The following is a 19,052-nucleotide window of genomic DNA, read 5'->3' as shown; positions in this document are numbered from 1 at the left end:
TGAAGACCAAAACTGTGAAGGATTTCAAAGGGGCGTGAGATAAATACTGTGGATCCATGAAAGTCTAGAGGATGTGAATGACGAGAAGAGGCATGGGGGTGGCTTGCGGGAATGATGGCTACTTCCTGGAGATTAATATCCTTATTCAATAAACAAACACATGGTTAATGCAACTCCAGCATTGCTCTATGCTTCACGGCAAGAGGAAATGTGGAAAAAAAGGATTTGCAACCACATAAAAGCAGGGGAGTAGCTTGCTTGTTACAGCGGTTACTACCCCAAACCAAATGCCTGAAACGTCACTTTCAATGCAAATCCAGCATAGCTCTCTGCTTCAACGGCAGGGGAGTATGAAGAAAAGAGTTTTTGTATTCAAACAACCAACAAGGTCTGAATTACATAGTCTGGGTAAAACAAATAAGCATGGGTGTAGCTTGCTTATTACAGCGGTTACTACCCCAAACCAGTTAGCTAGATACTTCACTTAGATGCAGCTCCAGCACTGTTATCTACGATAGTGGTTGTGGAAGAGAAATAGAACCAAAAAAGTTATTTAAAGGGACAAGAGTAACAGAAAAGTATGAAAAAAAAATGTGTGAAAGCTTGCTGGGCAGACTGGATGGACCGTTTGGTCGTCTTCTTGCCGTCATTTCTATGTTTCTATATATGTTTCTATGGACTCAGTATCCTGCCCACGGCTGCCACAATACACGAAAACCTCGGGTGACAATTCTCGAGAGCAAGACAAGCACGGGTAAGCCACGCTTCCCTTCAGCTAGGACACCCATAGTTACCCGGGTGTTGGCGTTTCTCGGTTGAGGGCACTGGCAGTCTCCAGCTAAAGTCCACGTCAACCAGTTCAAGTTGATCACGTTTCTCAAGTTGTTCAAGTTAAACAAAGTTAACCAAGTTAATCAAATTATCCAGACACACATATATCCACAATTGCTTTGCGAGGAGAATACTGAAGAGCAGAGCTTCCTGCATGGGTATATGTACTGGTGCTGACATCAGATTGAAATCTGACTCAGTTTCCAACTGCTATCAGGAGCACACTATACCCATTGGTCCTGAGTCCATCTGTCTACACTAAGGAAAACGAAATTATCAGGTAAGTAATTTCTCCAATTCTGCATACTTTATATTGGTCAAAATAACACAATTTACATGACAGTCTTTAAGTAATCAACCCAAACAACAAACAATGTACTGGTCCTAAGTTAATATAGCATATAGAACGCCAAGACAACTTATGTAAGACCCTCTAATCACGAGTAGACAATTTATATGGACAACTCGTTTCTCATAGGGGTCTCTGTTACTTTAATAGTAATTGTCCATAAGATTAATTTTTCTTAGTTTTTTAAATTTTCTTTAAAAAGTTACCACAATAATTAAAGGGAACTTCCCAATTGAAAATCAGAGAAAACGAGTACTTATCCACACTGAAAAGGTCCCAGATAACCCGACATGGCCATGTTTCGGACCGTCGTCCTGCTTCAGGGGAAATAATGGAAACCGATTCAGACAGCCATCTCCTATGTGGCTCAGCAATCCATCTTTTTGCGGCGTATTTTCTCCGTGCCAATCCTTTTTTCAAGGGCGAGCTGAATTTCAACCCGCTGCGTTTCAACAATGGCGACAAACCGGAAACCTTTTATACGGTCCTACCTGAAACACAAGCGCTTAGTCCCTCCTCTTCCGGTGCTGTTTACTACGTTAACAAATGGTAGTTCACCATCACGTCCTCTCCACAAGGCGCTACTGATCTCACAAACTCCTCTTCATAAAACAGCGAAATCGCGATGTCCTCCTCATTGACGCAAAAGGGGATTTATCCCGATCTTAAGAAACCCACACTCTAATGTTATAAATACCAGGGCAGAAACCTGCTGCACATCAATTCAAAGACGTCATCGCCCGACATTAGAAGTTCACCAACACGTTCTCTATCACGTCCTCACGTAGCTATCCATTCCATCTGCTCTTAGCTCTCGCTGTATAATTACATAGAGCAGTCAGTCAATATTGTATTTCAAGTAGACTCAGCAGCAGGATGACAGGGCTAAAACGAAAGCTACTTAAGACGTGCCAATAACCGATACAAGAAAATTGTGGGCTTACTTAGAGATAGCTTAAGATATTTGAGTGAGAGGACCCCTCTTATAAGTCTGGTCCCTTTAAAAAATAAGTAAACACAGAACCGATTCTTCATCAGTTGAATAGCTGTATAGACAAAAAACATCACTGCTAATGAACCAGATTATCATATGGGTCGCAGATAAAATACTTGAATATTAATTGGTGAATGAACAATCAAATGAGGGAATACCAATTAATCCTCTCATTTAATCCATTTGGGTCCACAGTATTAAGAAAAAAGATCCAAAAATGTTCCCGTCGGTTTAACAAAGCCTGTATGTCTCCTCCTCTGGGATTCTGATCAACCTGTTCCAAAATGGACCAACGCAAATCGGTAAATTGGTGGTGCTCATTCATGCAATGTTGCACTAGTGGGGCCGCAAGTTTCAATGTCTTAATGCAACTCCTATGCTCAATGAGCCGCGTACGAATTTTTCTCTTGGTGCGGCCGACATACACCAGGCTGCAGGGGCATTATATTACATAAATAACACCCGTTGAGTCACATGTAGTTGATCTATTGTGCCGAATCACTACCCCCGAATGGGGCGCCTGCCATTGAACTCCTGTAAGGGTCAATGCACACATGTCGCAAGTCCCACAGGCCTGGTGGCCACCAGAAGAAAACGGACTCTTAGTTGACATAAAGTGTGAACGTACAATGCGATCTCTGATGTTTTGGCCTCGAAAATAGGCAAATCTAGGGCCCGTTTGAAACACCGCGTGCAATGTTAGAACCTTCCAATGCTCACGCACGATGTTAACCACCTCATTTGCATGACGTGAATATTTCAAAGTACAGGTAAGTTCTTGATTATAAGGACGTTGTTGATACTGTAGAAGGAGGTCCCTATTTGCAAAACGGGCCCGCTTATATGCCTTTCTTATTACTCCACAAGGATAACCTTTTTGAACAAATCTTGTTGAAAGCACAGAGGCCTGAGATTTGAAATCTTCCAAAGACGAACATATCCTGCGTAATCGGAGGAATTGAGAAATAGGGAGTCCATTTTTTAACCTTGAGGGTTACCTTTCTCTGTCCCTGTATTTTTACTTTAACCTTTTTCTCCTTCTGTTCCCTTAATTTCTATGAATCCCACTGTGCTTGAAGGCTGAAATGTGTATCTTGGCACTGATATGCTATTATTTTATTTATTTTATTTATTTAGACATTTTATATACTGTCGTTCCATGAGTAGATCACAACAGTTTAAAAAGTGACTTTCATAGTTACAGATTCAGCAAACAAACGACAAAGAATGGCTATAGAGTTGGTATTTGTGCATGGATCCCTCTGTACCCTGGGGCTGGGAGTGTGAATTCTGGCATTAATTTGCTGTGGTGTGAGGGATCCCTCTGTGCTCATGAACTGGAAGTATGTATCTTGGTAGTAGAAGCTTTCTAGGTTTTTCCTGGAGACTTGGGGAATTTTTATCAATTGCTGGTCTCTGGGGAAATACTAAAAAGCTTAGGGTCTCTGTTTACAGCTCCAGACACTTCTCAGTAACAGGCCGATACAGTAAAAGTCGCAGGAGAGCGGGCGAGCGCACAGGCCACTCTCCTGTGTGCATGATTCAGTATTCAAATGAGGGCCCGCGGTAGAAAGAGGCGCTAGGGACACTAACGCGTCCCTAGCGCCTCTTTTTTGACAGGAGCGGCGGCTGTCAGCGGGTTTGACAGCCGACACTCAATTTTGCCGGCGTCTGTTCTCAAATCCACTGACAGCCACGGGTTCAGAAACCGGATGCTGGCAAAATTGTGTCCGTTTTTCGAGCCGCGGGCCCATTTAAAAATTTATTTTTTTTTAATTTTTAATTATTTTTTACTTTCGGGACCTTCAACTTAATATCGCCATGATATTAAGTCGAGGGTGTACAGAAAAGCAGTTTTTACTGCTTTTCTGTGCACTTTCCCGGGGCCCGAAGAAATTAGCGCCGACCTTTGGGCAGGAGTTAATTTCTGAAAGTAAAATGTGCGGCTTGGCTGCACATTTTTCTTACTGAATCGCGCAAGAATAACTAATAGGGCCATTGCCATGCATTTGCATGTTGCGGGCGCTATTAGTTTCGGGGGGGGGGGGGGTTGGCCGCGCATTTTCAACACGCTATTACCCCTTACTGAATAAGGGGTAAAGCTAGCGCGTCCAAACGCGGGTTAACGGTGCGCTCCACCGGAGTGTTAGTGTATTGTATCGGCCTGTAAGCCTGCAGGAAACAGGAGAGTGGGGGTGATTCTGGAGCAGACACTGCAACAGCATATTGGGGAGAAACTGGAGAGGGGCTGCAACACACAAAGGTCTTGGGACTCACTCAGGTGAGGGTTTACAAGTCAGGGACCTGTGACTTATTGGAGGGTGGAAGCAAAGAGAGTGCTGGGGTGAAGGAGGGAGGAAGCAAAGAATGCTGGAGAGAAAAATGTGCTTGGAGGATGGAGAGAAGAGAGAGAAAATGTGGCTTAGTGGGGAGGAGGGTGGAGGAGAGAAAGCTGATATACGTTATTCCTTACCCAATCCTCTGCTAATCACCAACAATCTCTGCTGTTGCCAGGTATGTATAGAAGGCTGTGTGGAGCCTTCTGGGTTCAGAGCCTGGCACTAGTGTGTGGGGGTGGGGTGGGGTGGGGGCTGCAAGGATGAATTTTGGCACTAATATGCTAAGGTGTTTGGATCCCCTGTGTTCAAAGGCTAAAATTCATTAATAAAATTGTAAAAAGTAATAGAATATTACAAATCAGATGAAGATCTTTGTTTGCAGCGTCAACTCCCTCAGTCAGCCAGCGATGCAGATATTAATGTGATAACAACGAACAAAGAGAAGATGGGAAAGAGGAACAGCCCCATTCTTGGGCTGTCAATGGAGGAGGTAAGAGCAAAAGGAGCTGTATATAGGGGAGGCAATGGCACAGGCTGGGTAAGAGATACAAGGCAGCCCTGTCTTGGCCTGTATATGGGGAAGCAAGAGGCACAGATTGGGTGATATAAGGTAGCCCTATTTCAGGGCTATGTTATAGGGTGGAGGCTGGTGGGAGAAGAGAGAGAGTATAAGTGCCATGCCATGATTAATGGCCTGGGAAGATTTTCTGATGCCTGAGTTGCAGAGAGAGATTATATTCTTATTTAACTTCAGATAAAGTTTTACGTCGGGGTTAAGGAGGAGTCTGAGCGGACTGGTGGATTTATCCGAATTTTCCCGCGGCAGGACACATGGGAGCTCTATGGGTGAGTCTGCTTCAAATGAAATGAGGAAGAATGTGTTTCATGAGAATCTTGATCTGGTCAGATGGGATGCAAACTGAATCTTACTCACCTCTGCTAAGTAGAAAGATTAAACAAAGGACATAAGGGATTACTGACCAGAGACCTCTGTGAACCTCAGAAATCTAGAAGAAGTGAATTGAATGTGCAGGATTTGAAACAGATAATCTGATTTGCAGTCATTTCCTACCCTATAGTTACAGTGCTTATATTCTCTGTTTAACTACAGACAAGAATGTATACTAGGTAGCGAGCCTCTACCTCTTCCAGGTTTAGTAATTTGACAAGCAGGATGGTAATTCTCACACACGGGTGACATCATCCGATGGAGCCTGGCATGGAAAGCTTCTGTCAAAGTTCCTAGAGCATCACTGAGTAAGCCCATGCATGTAATATGCCGTGCAGCCGCAGGGTCCTGTCAGTTTTACTTTTTTCACAGAGCCTGGTAGTCTAGGTCTATCTGAGTTTCACTCGTTTTCCTTGGGGTTTTTGCCTCTTTTTTTGGAATTCTTTGCTTGGTCATTCAGGGATCCCGCTCTTCTCCTCACAGTGTCCCTAGGTAGGTTTTCTATTGTTTTTCTAAATTTCATTTTGCGGTCTGTTCCTCTGGGTGCCAGTGCCCATTGACCATTCATGGTCTCCTCACCATCAAATTTGATTGAGCATCCCTTTTCTTTCATGTTAACCTGTCAACCAGGTTCCAGCAATGCCCTCTATGCAGGAGGACTATTTCTCTCACGGATCCCCATGATAGATGTGTCTCTGCTTGGGAGCATTGCTTGACATCAGGTGTCTGCCGCAAAAGTGCACAGATGACCCCCCAGAGGACACCAGGTCTGACTAGAGAAGATAGAACAACACTTCTGGCGCCGAACACTGATCCAGTGGTATCAGAGGCATCGACATTGAAGGACCATGGAGCTGCACTGATGGACATCGGGGGTGCCATCAGGTCTCTCGGCTTGGAAGGCCAATAGGAATCCTGGAGACAGGCCATAAATAAATATGATGAACAAGAGGCAGCCTCCTCACCAGTCTGTGGTGGTTGAATCTTCTCTCAAGAAGGCCAAGTGCTCTAGGACTCACTCCTCAGGATCCTAGGGCCATGGATACTCTTAGGAGACAGGTTTTCCAATGAAATGCTTATTGCCCGTATTGCATCCTATCAACTTTTTATGGCCCAGTATATGCAGGTGCAGGAGAAATCATCTTATGCCCTGGCACAGCTGTTAAGGCAAAATGTCAGCAGTGTTTGTATTTAAAAACTTTCAGATCCGTAGCAATCCAACGTTGGTGGTTGAAAAAGAAATTGTGTAACCAAAATAAGTGATAAAAAAAAAAAGCATTCAAACATCTCTTTAAGCAAGCATTTCTAGACCTATGCGAGACATAATCCTGCCGGCCTTTAGTCTTTTTATTTACTTTTTACTGATTTTACTTTCATTTTACCTATTTTTAACATTTAATTTTAAGACTATTCTATCTCTTATTTTTATCTATTGTTTTTTTATATTTGTATGTGTCAATTATGAATGTACAATTGTAACCCACCCTGAACGTTGGAGGGTGCGGGCAATAAATACTTTTAAATAAATAAATTTCCTTTGAGGATTTTTTAAGCACACATGCACAATAAGAGAGACCTTGGGCATGTTTGTGCATTTATATTAAAAAAAAAAAATCAGCCAGATTAAAAAGAAAAAATGGACATGAACAAAGAGGTTTTCTGACCCATGACTGGGCTTCCATCTTAGCCAGCCAGTCGTCCTTCCAACATTTTTCCTCACGCTCTCTCTATCTGAAGTGGAGAGAAGCCCATAGACAATTAACCCAGCTTTTTGTTTTCTTTGATCAGGGCAAACTGGGGATCACCATTCCAAAACAGATGCTTTCCAGTTGGCTAGCAGACTGCATCTAATTTTGTTATGCCCAGGTGGGATTGAATTGTCAAGGCTCACTACTTCCTGGCGCAATGTGATAGATCCCATTTGATCTTCAGCTTTCCCCTTGCTGCTTCTTAACTACAGATCCAATGTTCTTATCCCAGGCTTTCTTGAATTGAACTCCTTTACTGTTTTTGTCTCCACTGTAGGTGCTTGCAGGCATCCAGCACCCTATCTATAAAGAAATGCTTTCTAATGTTGCTCTTGAGTCCACCTTTGGAGCTGTATATTGTAACCTCTTGTTTGAAAGTATTCTTTCCTCTGAAAGAGGTTTGCTTCTTTTGTATTATTTAAACCTTTAAGGTATTTGAAAATTTCTATCATATTGTCCTATCTCTCCTCTAGGGTGTACATTTTTAGGTCCATCAATCTCTTCCCGTATGACTTTGAGTACATTTCTCTTGACCACTACTACAAAAAAACATAAGTTGCCATTCTGTTTCAGACTCAGTGTCCAACAAGCCCAGTATCCTATTTCCAACAGTGGCCATTCCAGGCCAATCCAGATCACAAGTAACTGGAAGGATCCCAAACATTAAATAGATCCCATGCCACTAATGCTGGCAATAAACAGTGGCATTCCCTAAGTCAACTTGATAAATAACAGTTTATGGATTTTTCTCCAGGAACTTATCCAAACCTTTTTTTAAACCCAGCTATGCTAACTTCCTTAACCGCAACCTCTGGCAATGAATTTCAGAGCTTAATTGTGCATTGAGTGAAAGAATGTTCTTTGATTTAATTGTGCTACTTGCTAACCTCATGGAGAGCCCCTTAGTCTTGTATTATCTGAAAGAGTAAAAAACGAATTCACATTTACCCATTCAAGTCCTTTCTTGATTTTATATACCTCTATCATATCCCCCCTCAGCCGTCTCTTCTCCAAGCTGAACAGCCCTAACCTCTTTAGCCTTTCCTTATAGAGCCACTGTACTCACCCTGACACTGCCAAGAGTGGCCCAGGACAACATCAACATGCTCCCATAGCTGGACCTCCGCTATCTCCGTAATGCTGCCAAGTGCAGCCCCACACACCGCCATACTGCTTCTGTCCTGGAACCTCCTTAGGCGCACGAACATGCATGCATATACGCACATTATATGGACCCTGTGGCGGGAAACACTGAACGGCATGCTCCGATGACATCAGACTTTTTTTAAACGAGGGCCTTGCAGCATTGCCTCACCTCAGCAACGAATCTCCTGCCTTGCAGTACTTGTTGCTTGTGTGCTTCTGGTTCCTGTTCTCTTGTGTTTGTGAATCCAGCTTTGCCTCGCCCAGCCTTGTCTTCTCCAGCTCTCTTCATATAGCCTACCTTGTCCAGTCTGTCTTATCCAGTGTCATCTCTCCGTCTTCATCCACCCTTGGCCCGACTCTCCAGATCTTGACCTCTTGCTTGGACTTGACTACGATTGCTTACTGCCTGGACATAACCATGATTGCTTTCCATTTGGACCTGTACCCTTGCCTAGACCAGACCACTCTTGCTAGCCGACTGTCCCGATCTTGGCCTGTCTCTGACTCCATTAGTCTGCTGCCTGTCCTGACCTTTGGACTCTAGTTCCCTGGATGTAACCAGATCAGTCCAGACTCCTGGGTTTTGCCTCCCCTCCAGCAGGAGGAGACAAAGTTACACTGACACTTAACACAAGGTGCCACCTGCAGTCCTTCAGTATTTCTCTGTCTCCAGCAGATGGTGGAGGTGCAAAGCCTGTAGTCTCATATTCTTTAAAAAAAAAAAAAAAAAATGCGAAGGAAGAACAGAATCCATATCAGCTAGCCTCCCGGAGGGTTGTGAGGTCCTGTTGGGACCATCCTCTCTGGTTTTCAAGGTGGACGAGCAGGGGGTGGGGACCCTTTCCCAATTCGCTTCCCTTCTAACCAGCCAGGGTTGACAACCCGGGGATCCAGGTCACTTGCTCTGAGGGACCAGCGGAATCTCAAGCCATCCTCAGTGAAGTGCCTTAGCTTTCTGCCTTTCTTCCTTGGTGTTTAAAGTTGGTTTTTTTGTAAATAAAAAGAAGGGAAGCCTCAGGAAGTCAAAAGGTACAGCCAGGAGCAGCCGTGGGATGTCTGACCCTTAGTTCAACTCCACCTGTCCTATGCTGGCATCTTGCTCCCCTGCCAGACAGGCGCAGTTTGCTTGCACCCCCCCCCCCCCCCCGCTCAGCTTCCGTGATGCCACATGGTGCAGCCTGTTCTGCCTGTGAGGGTGCATCTCTCCCGCGATTGTCTGTGTCTGTGATACCTCCCTGGTGGCAGGGACCTTCAGGAGGCACGGTGGGGAATCATTCTAGCCGGCACCGCAAGCCTGGGAGGCTCGAATTAGCGTGGCTGCTTGCAGAAGACCATTCCCGCTAAGCATGGGAACAGCGGCCCTTTTGGCCACATTTCACTCTGGCACGTGACTGCGGAGGGGGGCAGGGATTCCCCCCCCCCCCCCTTATCTCCGGAAGTGGGGCCTCTGGAGGAGGACTTGACCCTGCTGGGGCTCCTGTAGGGAGTGAGGAGAACCCCGGAGGGATCTCCAATGTATTCTCCTCGTCTGATTTTATGCTTCTATTACACAAGGCCCAGAAATTGACACACAGGATATTGGCGAGGGAGCCTCCGGAAAAGCAGCCCAAGAGGTCCAGGGCCGATCTGGAGGCCATGAGAGTTAGGCGGCTCCTGGGGGCTGCATCTCTGTCGACAACTCCTGATTCCTCTCCAGACACTTTTGACAAGGAAGATCACCATGAGCAGGGTTCCCATGATCCTGTTCCGGCTGTGGTGGACCAAGATCCTGATCAAACATCACCTCGAAGTACGGCGGTTGAAGGAGATGATCCGAAGGTGGTTCGGTTGTTTCACAAGGAAGAGTTGTCTCCTCTCAGTCCCGTAGTTCTGGAAGAATTGGGCATCAAAGTTCCTCGGGTAGATTTCAATTTAGAAATGGTGGGACCTGGTCATGGTTGGTCTTCTGGGTCCGGCAAAATCCTTTTCCTTCCACATGTCGGTCAGCGCTATTCTCTTTAGAGAGTGGGATACCACGGACACAGGTCTGAAAGTCAGCAGGGCTATGGATAAGTTATATCCCTTGCCTGAAGATGCGCTGGATCTTCTCAAGGACCCAAGGTGGATGCCACTGTCTCAGCTGTGACCAAGAAGATGACATTCTGGTTATAGGTGCTGCTGCTCTGAAAGATCTGCAAGACAGGAAACTGGAAGTTCACTTTATTTATTTTATTTATTTAATTGATTTTCTATACCGATGTTGGTATATACCTTCACACCGGTTTACAAGGTTTCGTAATTAAAAATCACAAAATACAATAAATTTTTAAACCAGTCAAACAAGTAACTTTACATCAGACTCATTCTTAAATTAATATAAAAGATACAAATCATGAAATAAAACTTAAAAAGTAAATAATCACATTAAAACATGCCTATTAACATAAAATAATTAACCAAAAGCATCAACATATGAAAACATTGAAGATTACTGGCTGACTTCTACTTGGAATGCTTGTACATACATCCACGTTTTTAGTGCTTTCTTAAATTCTTTTAAATCTTTCTGCAGCCTTAAATCTATGGGTAATAAATTCCATAGACCTGCAACGGTTAATGAAACAGCTCTTTCCCTGATAGAGGTAAGTTTAGCAGTGGCAATAGAAGGAATTGTAAGAAGTCCTTTACCCGCTGAACGCAGATTTCGTTGAGGGGTGTGTATGCGTATAACTGCATTCATCTTCAAAAAGATCTTTGAGGTGTCTGCTCTTGGAGCATGGGCTGCTATATGCAGCAGTTTTATGCTGAGAGCGGACCTGTGTTGGATGCAGCAACTACAGCTAGATAAATCTTTTTCTGATTCTGAGGCTCTTCAAGCTGAACGGTTGGAAGCCGTGGTGGCTTACATTGCAAATGCACTGTATGATCATCTCAGAACTTTTGAGGACCATGATGTCAGAAGTTTCGGCTTGATGGCTCCTCTAGCTGAGGAATTGGTTGGCCGATGTTGCCTCCAAGTCACAGTTGGGTTCCTTGCCCTTTCAGGGGAAGTTACTGTTTGGTAAAGACCTGGAAGAGATGATCAAGTCCCTTGGGGAGAATAAAGTTCACAAATTGCCGGAAGGTAAGCTGAAGGGGAGAAGCTTCCTTCCCTCTTGCCCTCATTTCAAGGGGAGTCACAGATTTCAGGCATCCAGACCGGGGTCCCCTCAGAGGCAGTTCTCGGGCAGACAGCAGTTCTGGAGTCAGTCCTTTTGAGCCCGTTGCCCCGGCAGAGACAGCTCTTGCCAGAGAGGGGGTGGTGCAAATTTTCCCAATGATACCAGGCTGGTCCACTCCTTGGTCTCAGTGATAGGAACCCATTTGGGTTTATTTTATGAGGAGTGAACCAAGATCATGTCCGACCAGTGGGTCCTAAGTGTGATAAAACTCTGTTATGCTCTAGAATTTGCTCGGCAGCTAAAAGATCGCTTTCTGATATCCCCATGTTCTTACCGGGAAAAGACAATTGCAGTAAGAGACACAGTTTCTCAGCTTTGCCAGTTGGGAGCCATCGTCCCAGTCCCTCTGGAAGAGCAAGGAACAGGTAGCTATTCAATCTACTTTATTGTTCCCAAAAAGGAGAGTATGTTCCGGCCTATCTTCGATCTAAAGAAGGAGAACAAAGCTCTGAAAGTTCCTTGGTTAGAACATAAGAACATGCCATACTGGGTCATCAAGGGTCCATCAAGGATCCATCAAGACCAGCATCCTGTTTCCAACAGTGGCCAATCCAGGCTACAGGTACCTGGCAAGTACCCAAACACTAAGTAGATTCCATGCTACTGATGCCAGTAATAGCAGTGGCTATTTTCTAAGTCAACTTGATTAATAGCAGGTAATGGACTTCTCCTCCAAGAACTTATCCAAACCTTTTTTAAAACCAGCTACACTAACTGAACTAACCACAACCCCTGGCAACAAATTCCAGAGTTTAATTGTGCATTGAGTGAAAAAGAACTTTCTCCAATTAGTGTTAAATATGCTACATGCTAACTTCTTGGAGTGCCCCCTAGTCTTTCTATTATCCAAAAGAGTAAATAATCGATTCACATTTACCCGTTCTAGACCTCTCATGATTTTAAACACCTCTATCATATCCTCCCTCAGCCATCACTTCTCAAGCTGAATAGTCCTAACCTCATTAGTCTTTCCTCATGGGGGAGCTGTTCCATCCCCTTTTTCATTTTGGTCGCCCTTCTCTGTAGTTTCTCCATTGCAACTATATCTTTTTTTGAGATGCGGCAACCAGAATTGTACACAGTATTCAAGTTGCGGTTTCACCATGGAGCGATACAGAAGCATTATGACATTTTCCGTTTTATTCAACATTTCCTTTCTAATAATTCCTAACATTCTGTTTGCTTTTTTGACTGCTACAGCACACTGAGCCAAAGATTTCAATGTATTATCCACTATGACTATGTAATCGCGGCGGTCCGGGAGAGTTCCTGGCATCCCTGGTCTTTACTGAAGCGTATTTACACATAGGAATCCATTTAGATCATAAGAACATGCCATACTGGGTCAAGCCCAGCATCCTGTTTCCAACAGTGGCCAATCCAGGCCATAAGAACCTGGCAAGTACCTGAAAACTAAGTCTATTCCATGTTAGCCACTGCTATTACTAGCAACAGTATTTTCTAAGTCAACTTAATAGCAGGTAATGGACTTCTCCAAGAACCTATCCAGTCCTTTTTTAAACACAGCTATACTAACTGCACTAACCACATCCTCTGGCAACAAATTCCAGAGTTTAATTGTGTGTTGAGTGAAAAAGAACTTTCTCCAATTAGTTTTAAATGTGCCACATGCTAACTTCATGGAATGCCCCCTAGTCTTTCTATTATCTGAAAGAGCAAATAACGGATTCACATCTACCCATTCTAGACCTCTCATGATTTTAAACACCTGTATCATATCCCCCCTTAGCTGTCTCTTCTCCAAGCTGAAAAGTCCTAACCTCATTAGTCTTTCCTCATGGGGGAGCTGTTCCATCCTCTTTTTCATTTTGGTCGCCCTTCTCTGTAGCTTCTCCATTGCAACTATATCTTTTTTGAGATGCGGCGACCAGAATTGTACACAGTTTTCAAGGTGCAGTCTCACCATGGAGCGATACAGAGGCAATATGACATTTTCCATTTTATTCACCATTCTATTTGCTTTTTTGACTGCCGCAGCACACTGAGCCGACGATTTCAATGTGTTATCCACTATGACACCTAGATCTTTCTTGGGTGGTTCTAAGTAAGATTTAATATTTAAAATTTTTTGGAAATTTAGAAGGTTAAGTAAACGGTTTAAATAAAGGTATTTGGTGGGTGGACAAATGACGGTAAATGATTACAACAAGCAAGCTCTGTGAGCTGACAACAGCCTGCGACCCATTGCGTGGTGAGAGGCTGCAGATTACATCATTTGAGCAAAAAATCTCGTATGATATTGTCATTTGTTGGGTTATTTACTTTCAACAAAATAGTCTTGTTAAAAATTGTTTGTTAGACGTACTGAGTGAGTTTATTCTCCTCTCTCCTTTGTTACGTGATTAATATAATTACATACATGTAACCTTCACAAATGTATCTGTAAATACATCATTAGTACAAAGACATGTGCAACATTATATGCATTATTACCCCATCATAATACCAATGAACTAGCAGCCAATACCTTAAAAATAACCCATTCCAAACATACTCATTCTTACCACACACACTCCCCACCCATTAAAACCACCAACACACATAAGAGCAACACCACCCTATTAATACTCACAATTTGTGAGGACAATACCCCCCTACTAATCACCTTCATCCTTTTACAGTTTATTCTAAGTATTTCTTATCCACAACTTTCCATATCCCACTTTCACCCCTCTACAGTATCTCAGAATAAATCTGTACTTAAACTTAAACAGTCTTCATCTAAACATGCTCTGCCACATATTATTTTCATATAGGATCACCCCACAACGTCCCTTTTATATGGGAGCAGTCCAACACATCCCAACAAGGATCCCTGTTTCGCCGCAGCTTCTTCAGGGGATGATTTACTCCCGACTCAACCGGACGTCAGCGAAGCTTTCCTCCCTTCCATCCGCTGAAGCAACACACCTTCAAAACAGTCCAGCAGCTGATATTTCTTCCTCCACAATTTTAACAAGAGAAACAGCTGTTCACGACGTACATAGTACCACCACCTTTCACAAGTCTTCAGTGTGCAAAGCACATATTAACATACTCCTTCCATCTTCTCTTACGTAATCCAATTTATGTGTACCTTACAGATTGTACAACTCAATTTTGAAATTACCGCAACCCTTCTCCACAGCTCAATGACACACCCGATTCCAACAACGAACGCCTCACAGGACAGCAATTCTCCACAGCAAGGGATTCCATTGATATGGGATTCCCTATGTGTATGTGTGTATTGTATAAAGAGTAGGGGGTCTGTACTCTCTCCTTTTGTGATTGCCACCTCATGTTAAGTGTCAGTAAAACTTTCTCTGCCTCCATCTGCTGGAGGGGAGGCAAAACCCAGGAGTCTGGATTGATCTGTGGTACTACAGGAACAAAAATTAGCAGGTAAGAACCAATTTTCCTTTCTCTTCATCGCCCTAGTGACCTGCCTAGATCCAGCTGTCTGCTAGAACCCAAGGGCTCAACCTGCGTGGGAGGCAGCTGGTATAGGTGAAGCTCCAGGCTGTCCCACTACAGGATGCATTCACCAGCTGGCAGTGTAGTCCTCGTGGGTTTGCCTTCGAGGTTGCGTCAACTATGCCACAGCACAAAGGGTTCACATACTTGCTACCCTTCACATAGGGGAGCCGTTCCATCTTCTTTATCATTTTGGTTGCCCTTCTCTGTACCTTCTCCAGTGCAATTATATCTTTTTTGAGATTATGACGACCAGAAATGCACACTGTATTCAAGTTGCGGTCTCACCATGGAGCGATACAGAGGCATTATGACATTTTCTATGGTATTAACCATTCCCTTCCTAATAATTCCTAACATTCTGTTTGCTTTTTTGACTGCCGCAGCACACTGAGCCGACGATTTCAATGTGTTATCCACTATGACACCTAGATCTCTTTCTTGGGTTGTAGCACCTAATATGGAACCCAACATTGTGTAACTATAGCATGGGTTATTTTTCCCTATATGCATCACCTTGCACTTATCCACATTAAATTCCATCTGCCATTTGGATGCCCAATTTTCCAAGCTCATGAGCTCTCCTCCCCAGAACCTCACCTTGGCAATCGGGTCGACACCTTCGGTCTAGCTAGTTGCTGTTCTATGTTCCTGTGTTCTTCCTGCTTCCTTGATCTAGTCTGCGTTCCAGTCTTGGTCCAGTGCTCCTGCGTTCCTGTATTCCCATGTGTTCCAGCATCTGTCCTGATTCCTGCTCCACGTTCCTCCTCTTGTCGTACCTTCTCGGACTGATTCACAGTACTGACCTCTACTTGCCTGACCAAGTTTGACTGCCACCTGGAACTGACCACTGCTTGCCTGACCACGTTGACCGCCGCCTGGAACTGACCTCTGCTCGTCTTGACTACGCTCGGACTGACACCCTCATTTTTTTAATTTCATTTTCATTTTTATTAAAATGTATTGATCGCCTATCACAAAAAAGGTCTAGGCGATTCACAATAAAACATACATAATGTATTATTGAAACATACCAAAGTAGAAAGAACCAAAGCACTTATCTTATCAATCAAAATATACACAACAAAAAGACTAAGTATGTGAATTCTCAGGGCTATTTATGTCACAAAGTTATTTTTTCGATGTTACCGCATCAGCAAGCCAGGCAACGGCAGTGAAACCACTTGCCGTCCGGACCTCTCGTCATTTGCGGTGAGATGTTGTTTATAATGTTTTATCAAAGTTTAGAAAGCATATGAGTGTCCAATTCAAATAAATTTCATCTGTAGCCCGATAATGAAATTGAAATATAGCTATTCTTCAATTTCAATTTCATTATCGGGCTACAGATGAAATTTATTTGAATTGGACACTCATATGCTTTCTAAACTTTAATAAAACATTATAGACAACATCTCACCGCAAATGAGAGGTCTGGACGGCAAGTGGTTTCACTGCCGTTGCCTGGCTTGCTGATGCGGTAACATAGAAAAAATAACTTTGTGACATAAACAGCACTGAGAATTCACATACTTAGTCTTTTTGTTGTGGATATTATTGAAACATACAACATGAAAAAAGACATACCATTAGATTTTGTGAAATCAATGGTGTTAATGACATTTGTCCTCAGACGGATACCTAGTGCTCACTAATGGGGATAATGTCTGTAATGTCTGGGTGGGTGCCCACTTCAGCACCAGTGATCATCAAACAGTATGGTTTGAAATTGCAAATAGGATCCGGAGAAGTGTCACAAAGACCCGAGTTTTGAACTTCAAAAAAACAGACTTTGTCAAAATGGGGAAATATCTGGAGGCAGAACTTGAAGACTGGGAGAGGTCGAACAACAGTGGGCCAAACTAAAAGGAGCAATTACAAAAGTGACAAATCTGTATGTTAGAAAAGTAAACAAAAGTAAGAGAAATAAGAATCTAATCTGGTTCACAGCGGAAGTGTCTGATGTAATAAAAGCAAAAAAAGCAGCTTTTAAGAAATATAAAGAATCCCAAAAAGTGGAACACAGGAAGGATTATCTGGTGAAACAGAGGGAGATGAAAAAAGTAATCAAGAAAGCAAAAAGTCAGGCAGAGGAAAGGATTGCCAAGGAGATAAAGCGAGGAGACAAAACATTTTTCAGATATATCAGAGAAGGGAGAAAGGTATATAGTAGCATAGTTAAATTGAAAGGGGATAAGGATCAATGGGTGGAGAGAGATAATGAATTAGCAGACGTATTAAACAAATACTTCAGTGTTCACAAAAGAAAACCCTGGAGAAGGACCATCACTTGTTATAAAGATTGTAGAAGGGGGTGGAGTAGACGAAACTCCATTTATGGAAGATAATGTATAGGAAGAGCTAAGAAAACTGAAAGTGGACAAAGCCATGGGGCCTGATGAGGTTCACCCCATAATACTGAGGGAACTCAGAGATGTGCTGGCGGGTCCACTGTGTGACCTGTTCAGTAGATCTTTGGAAAAGGGTGTAGTGCCTAGTGACTGGAGAAGAGAGGTGGTGGTCTCACTTAACAAGAGTGGGGGCGGAGAAGAGGCTGGAAACTACAGGCCAGTTAGCATCACCTTGGTGGTGGGAAAATTAATGGAGACTCTGCTGAAGGAAAGGATACTGAACTATCTACAATCCGGTGGGTTGCTCAATCAGAAGCAGCATGGATTCACCAGGGGAAGGTCCTGTCAGTCAAATCTAATTGATTTCTTTGATTGTTTCGCCGACTTCAGATCATTAGACACTATCACCCCAAGGTCTCTCTCCTGCTCCGTGCACATCGGCCTTTCTCCCCCCATCAAATACAGTTCATTCGGATCTCCACTCCCCATATGTATGACTCTGCACTTCTTGGCATTGAATCTCAGCTGCCATATCTTCGACCACTCTTCAGCTTCCTTAAATCCCGTCTCATTCTCTCCACTCCTTCCGGCGTGTCCACTCTGTTGCAGATCTTAGTGTCATCCGCAAAAAGACAAACCTTACCTTCTATCCCATCCGCAATGTCGCTCACAAAGATATTGACCAGGACCAGTCCCAACACCGATCCTTGCGGTACACCGCTTAAAACCGCTCTCTCTTCAGAGAGAGTTCCATTTACCATCACACATTGTCTTCTGTCCGTCAACCAGTTTGCAATCCAGGCCACCACCTCGGCACCCACTCCTAAGCTGCTCATTTTATTCACCAGTCTCCTGTGCGGGACCGTATCAAAAGCTTTGCTGAAATTCAAGTAGATGACATCGAGTGCTCTTCCTTGATCCAATTCCTTGGTTACCCAGTCAAAAAAGTCAATCAGATTTGTCTGACAGGATCTTCCCCTGGTGAATCCATGCTGCCTCTGGTCCAGCAATTCTCCCGACTGTAGATAGTTCACTATTCTCTCTTTCAACAGTGACTCTATTACTTTTCGCACCACCGAAGTGAGGCTAACTGGTCTGTAGTTACCAGCCTCTTGTCTGTTCCGACTCTTGTGAAGCGGGACCACCACCGCTCTTCTCCAATCACTCGGAACTACTCCCGTTTCTAGGGATCTATTGAACAGGTCACACAGCGGACCTGCCAGCACATCTCTGAGCTCCCTCAGTATCCTGGGATGAACTTCATCAGGCCCCATGGCTTTGTCCACTTTCAGTTTCTCCAGCTCTTCCCATACATTTTCTACTGTAAATGGAGTTACATCTACTCCACTCCCCTCCAGTTTCTTGTTAACTAGCGACGGTCCTTCTCCAGGGTCCTCTTTAGTGAACACAGAACTGAAGTATTCGTTTAATATTTCTGCCATTTCTTCGTCTCTCTCCACACATTGATCCTTTCCACCTTTCAATTTCACTATACCACTTTGAACTTTTCTCTTTTCACTGATGTATCTGTAAAATGTTTTGTCACCTCTCTTTACCTCCTTGGCAATCCTCTCTTCCGCTTGACTTTTTGCTGTCTTGATTAATTTCTGCGCCTCCCTCAGTTCTACCAGATATTCTTCTTTGTGCTCCTACCTTTGGGATCTTTTA

At 43.7% G+C, this 19,052-nt stretch overlaps 1 protein-coding gene across 1 annotated transcript in view; it reads left to right on the top strand.

The window, feature by feature from the left end:
• The window catches only part of TTLL5 (tubulin tyrosine ligase like 5), a 798,469-nt gene that overhangs the window by 362,027 nt on the left and 417,390 nt on the right, over positions 1 to 19,052 (top strand). The window contains 2 exon segments of the mRNA XM_029598396.1: positions 4,896 to 5,003; positions 5,268 to 5,359. Of these exon segments, the coding sequence (XP_029454256.1) occupies positions 4,896 to 5,003; positions 5,268 to 5,359 (200 nt within the window).

Source organism: Rhinatrema bivittatum, chromosome 4 (assembly GCF_901001135.1).
Source record: "Rhinatrema bivittatum chromosome 4, aRhiBiv1.1, whole genome shotgun sequence".
NCBI classification, from domain to species: Eukaryota; Metazoa; Chordata; class Amphibia; order Gymnophiona; family Rhinatrematidae; genus Rhinatrema; species Rhinatrema bivittatum.
The sequence above is the reverse complement of the archived record's forward strand: the minus strand, read 5'-3'. Positions and strand labels throughout refer to the sequence as shown.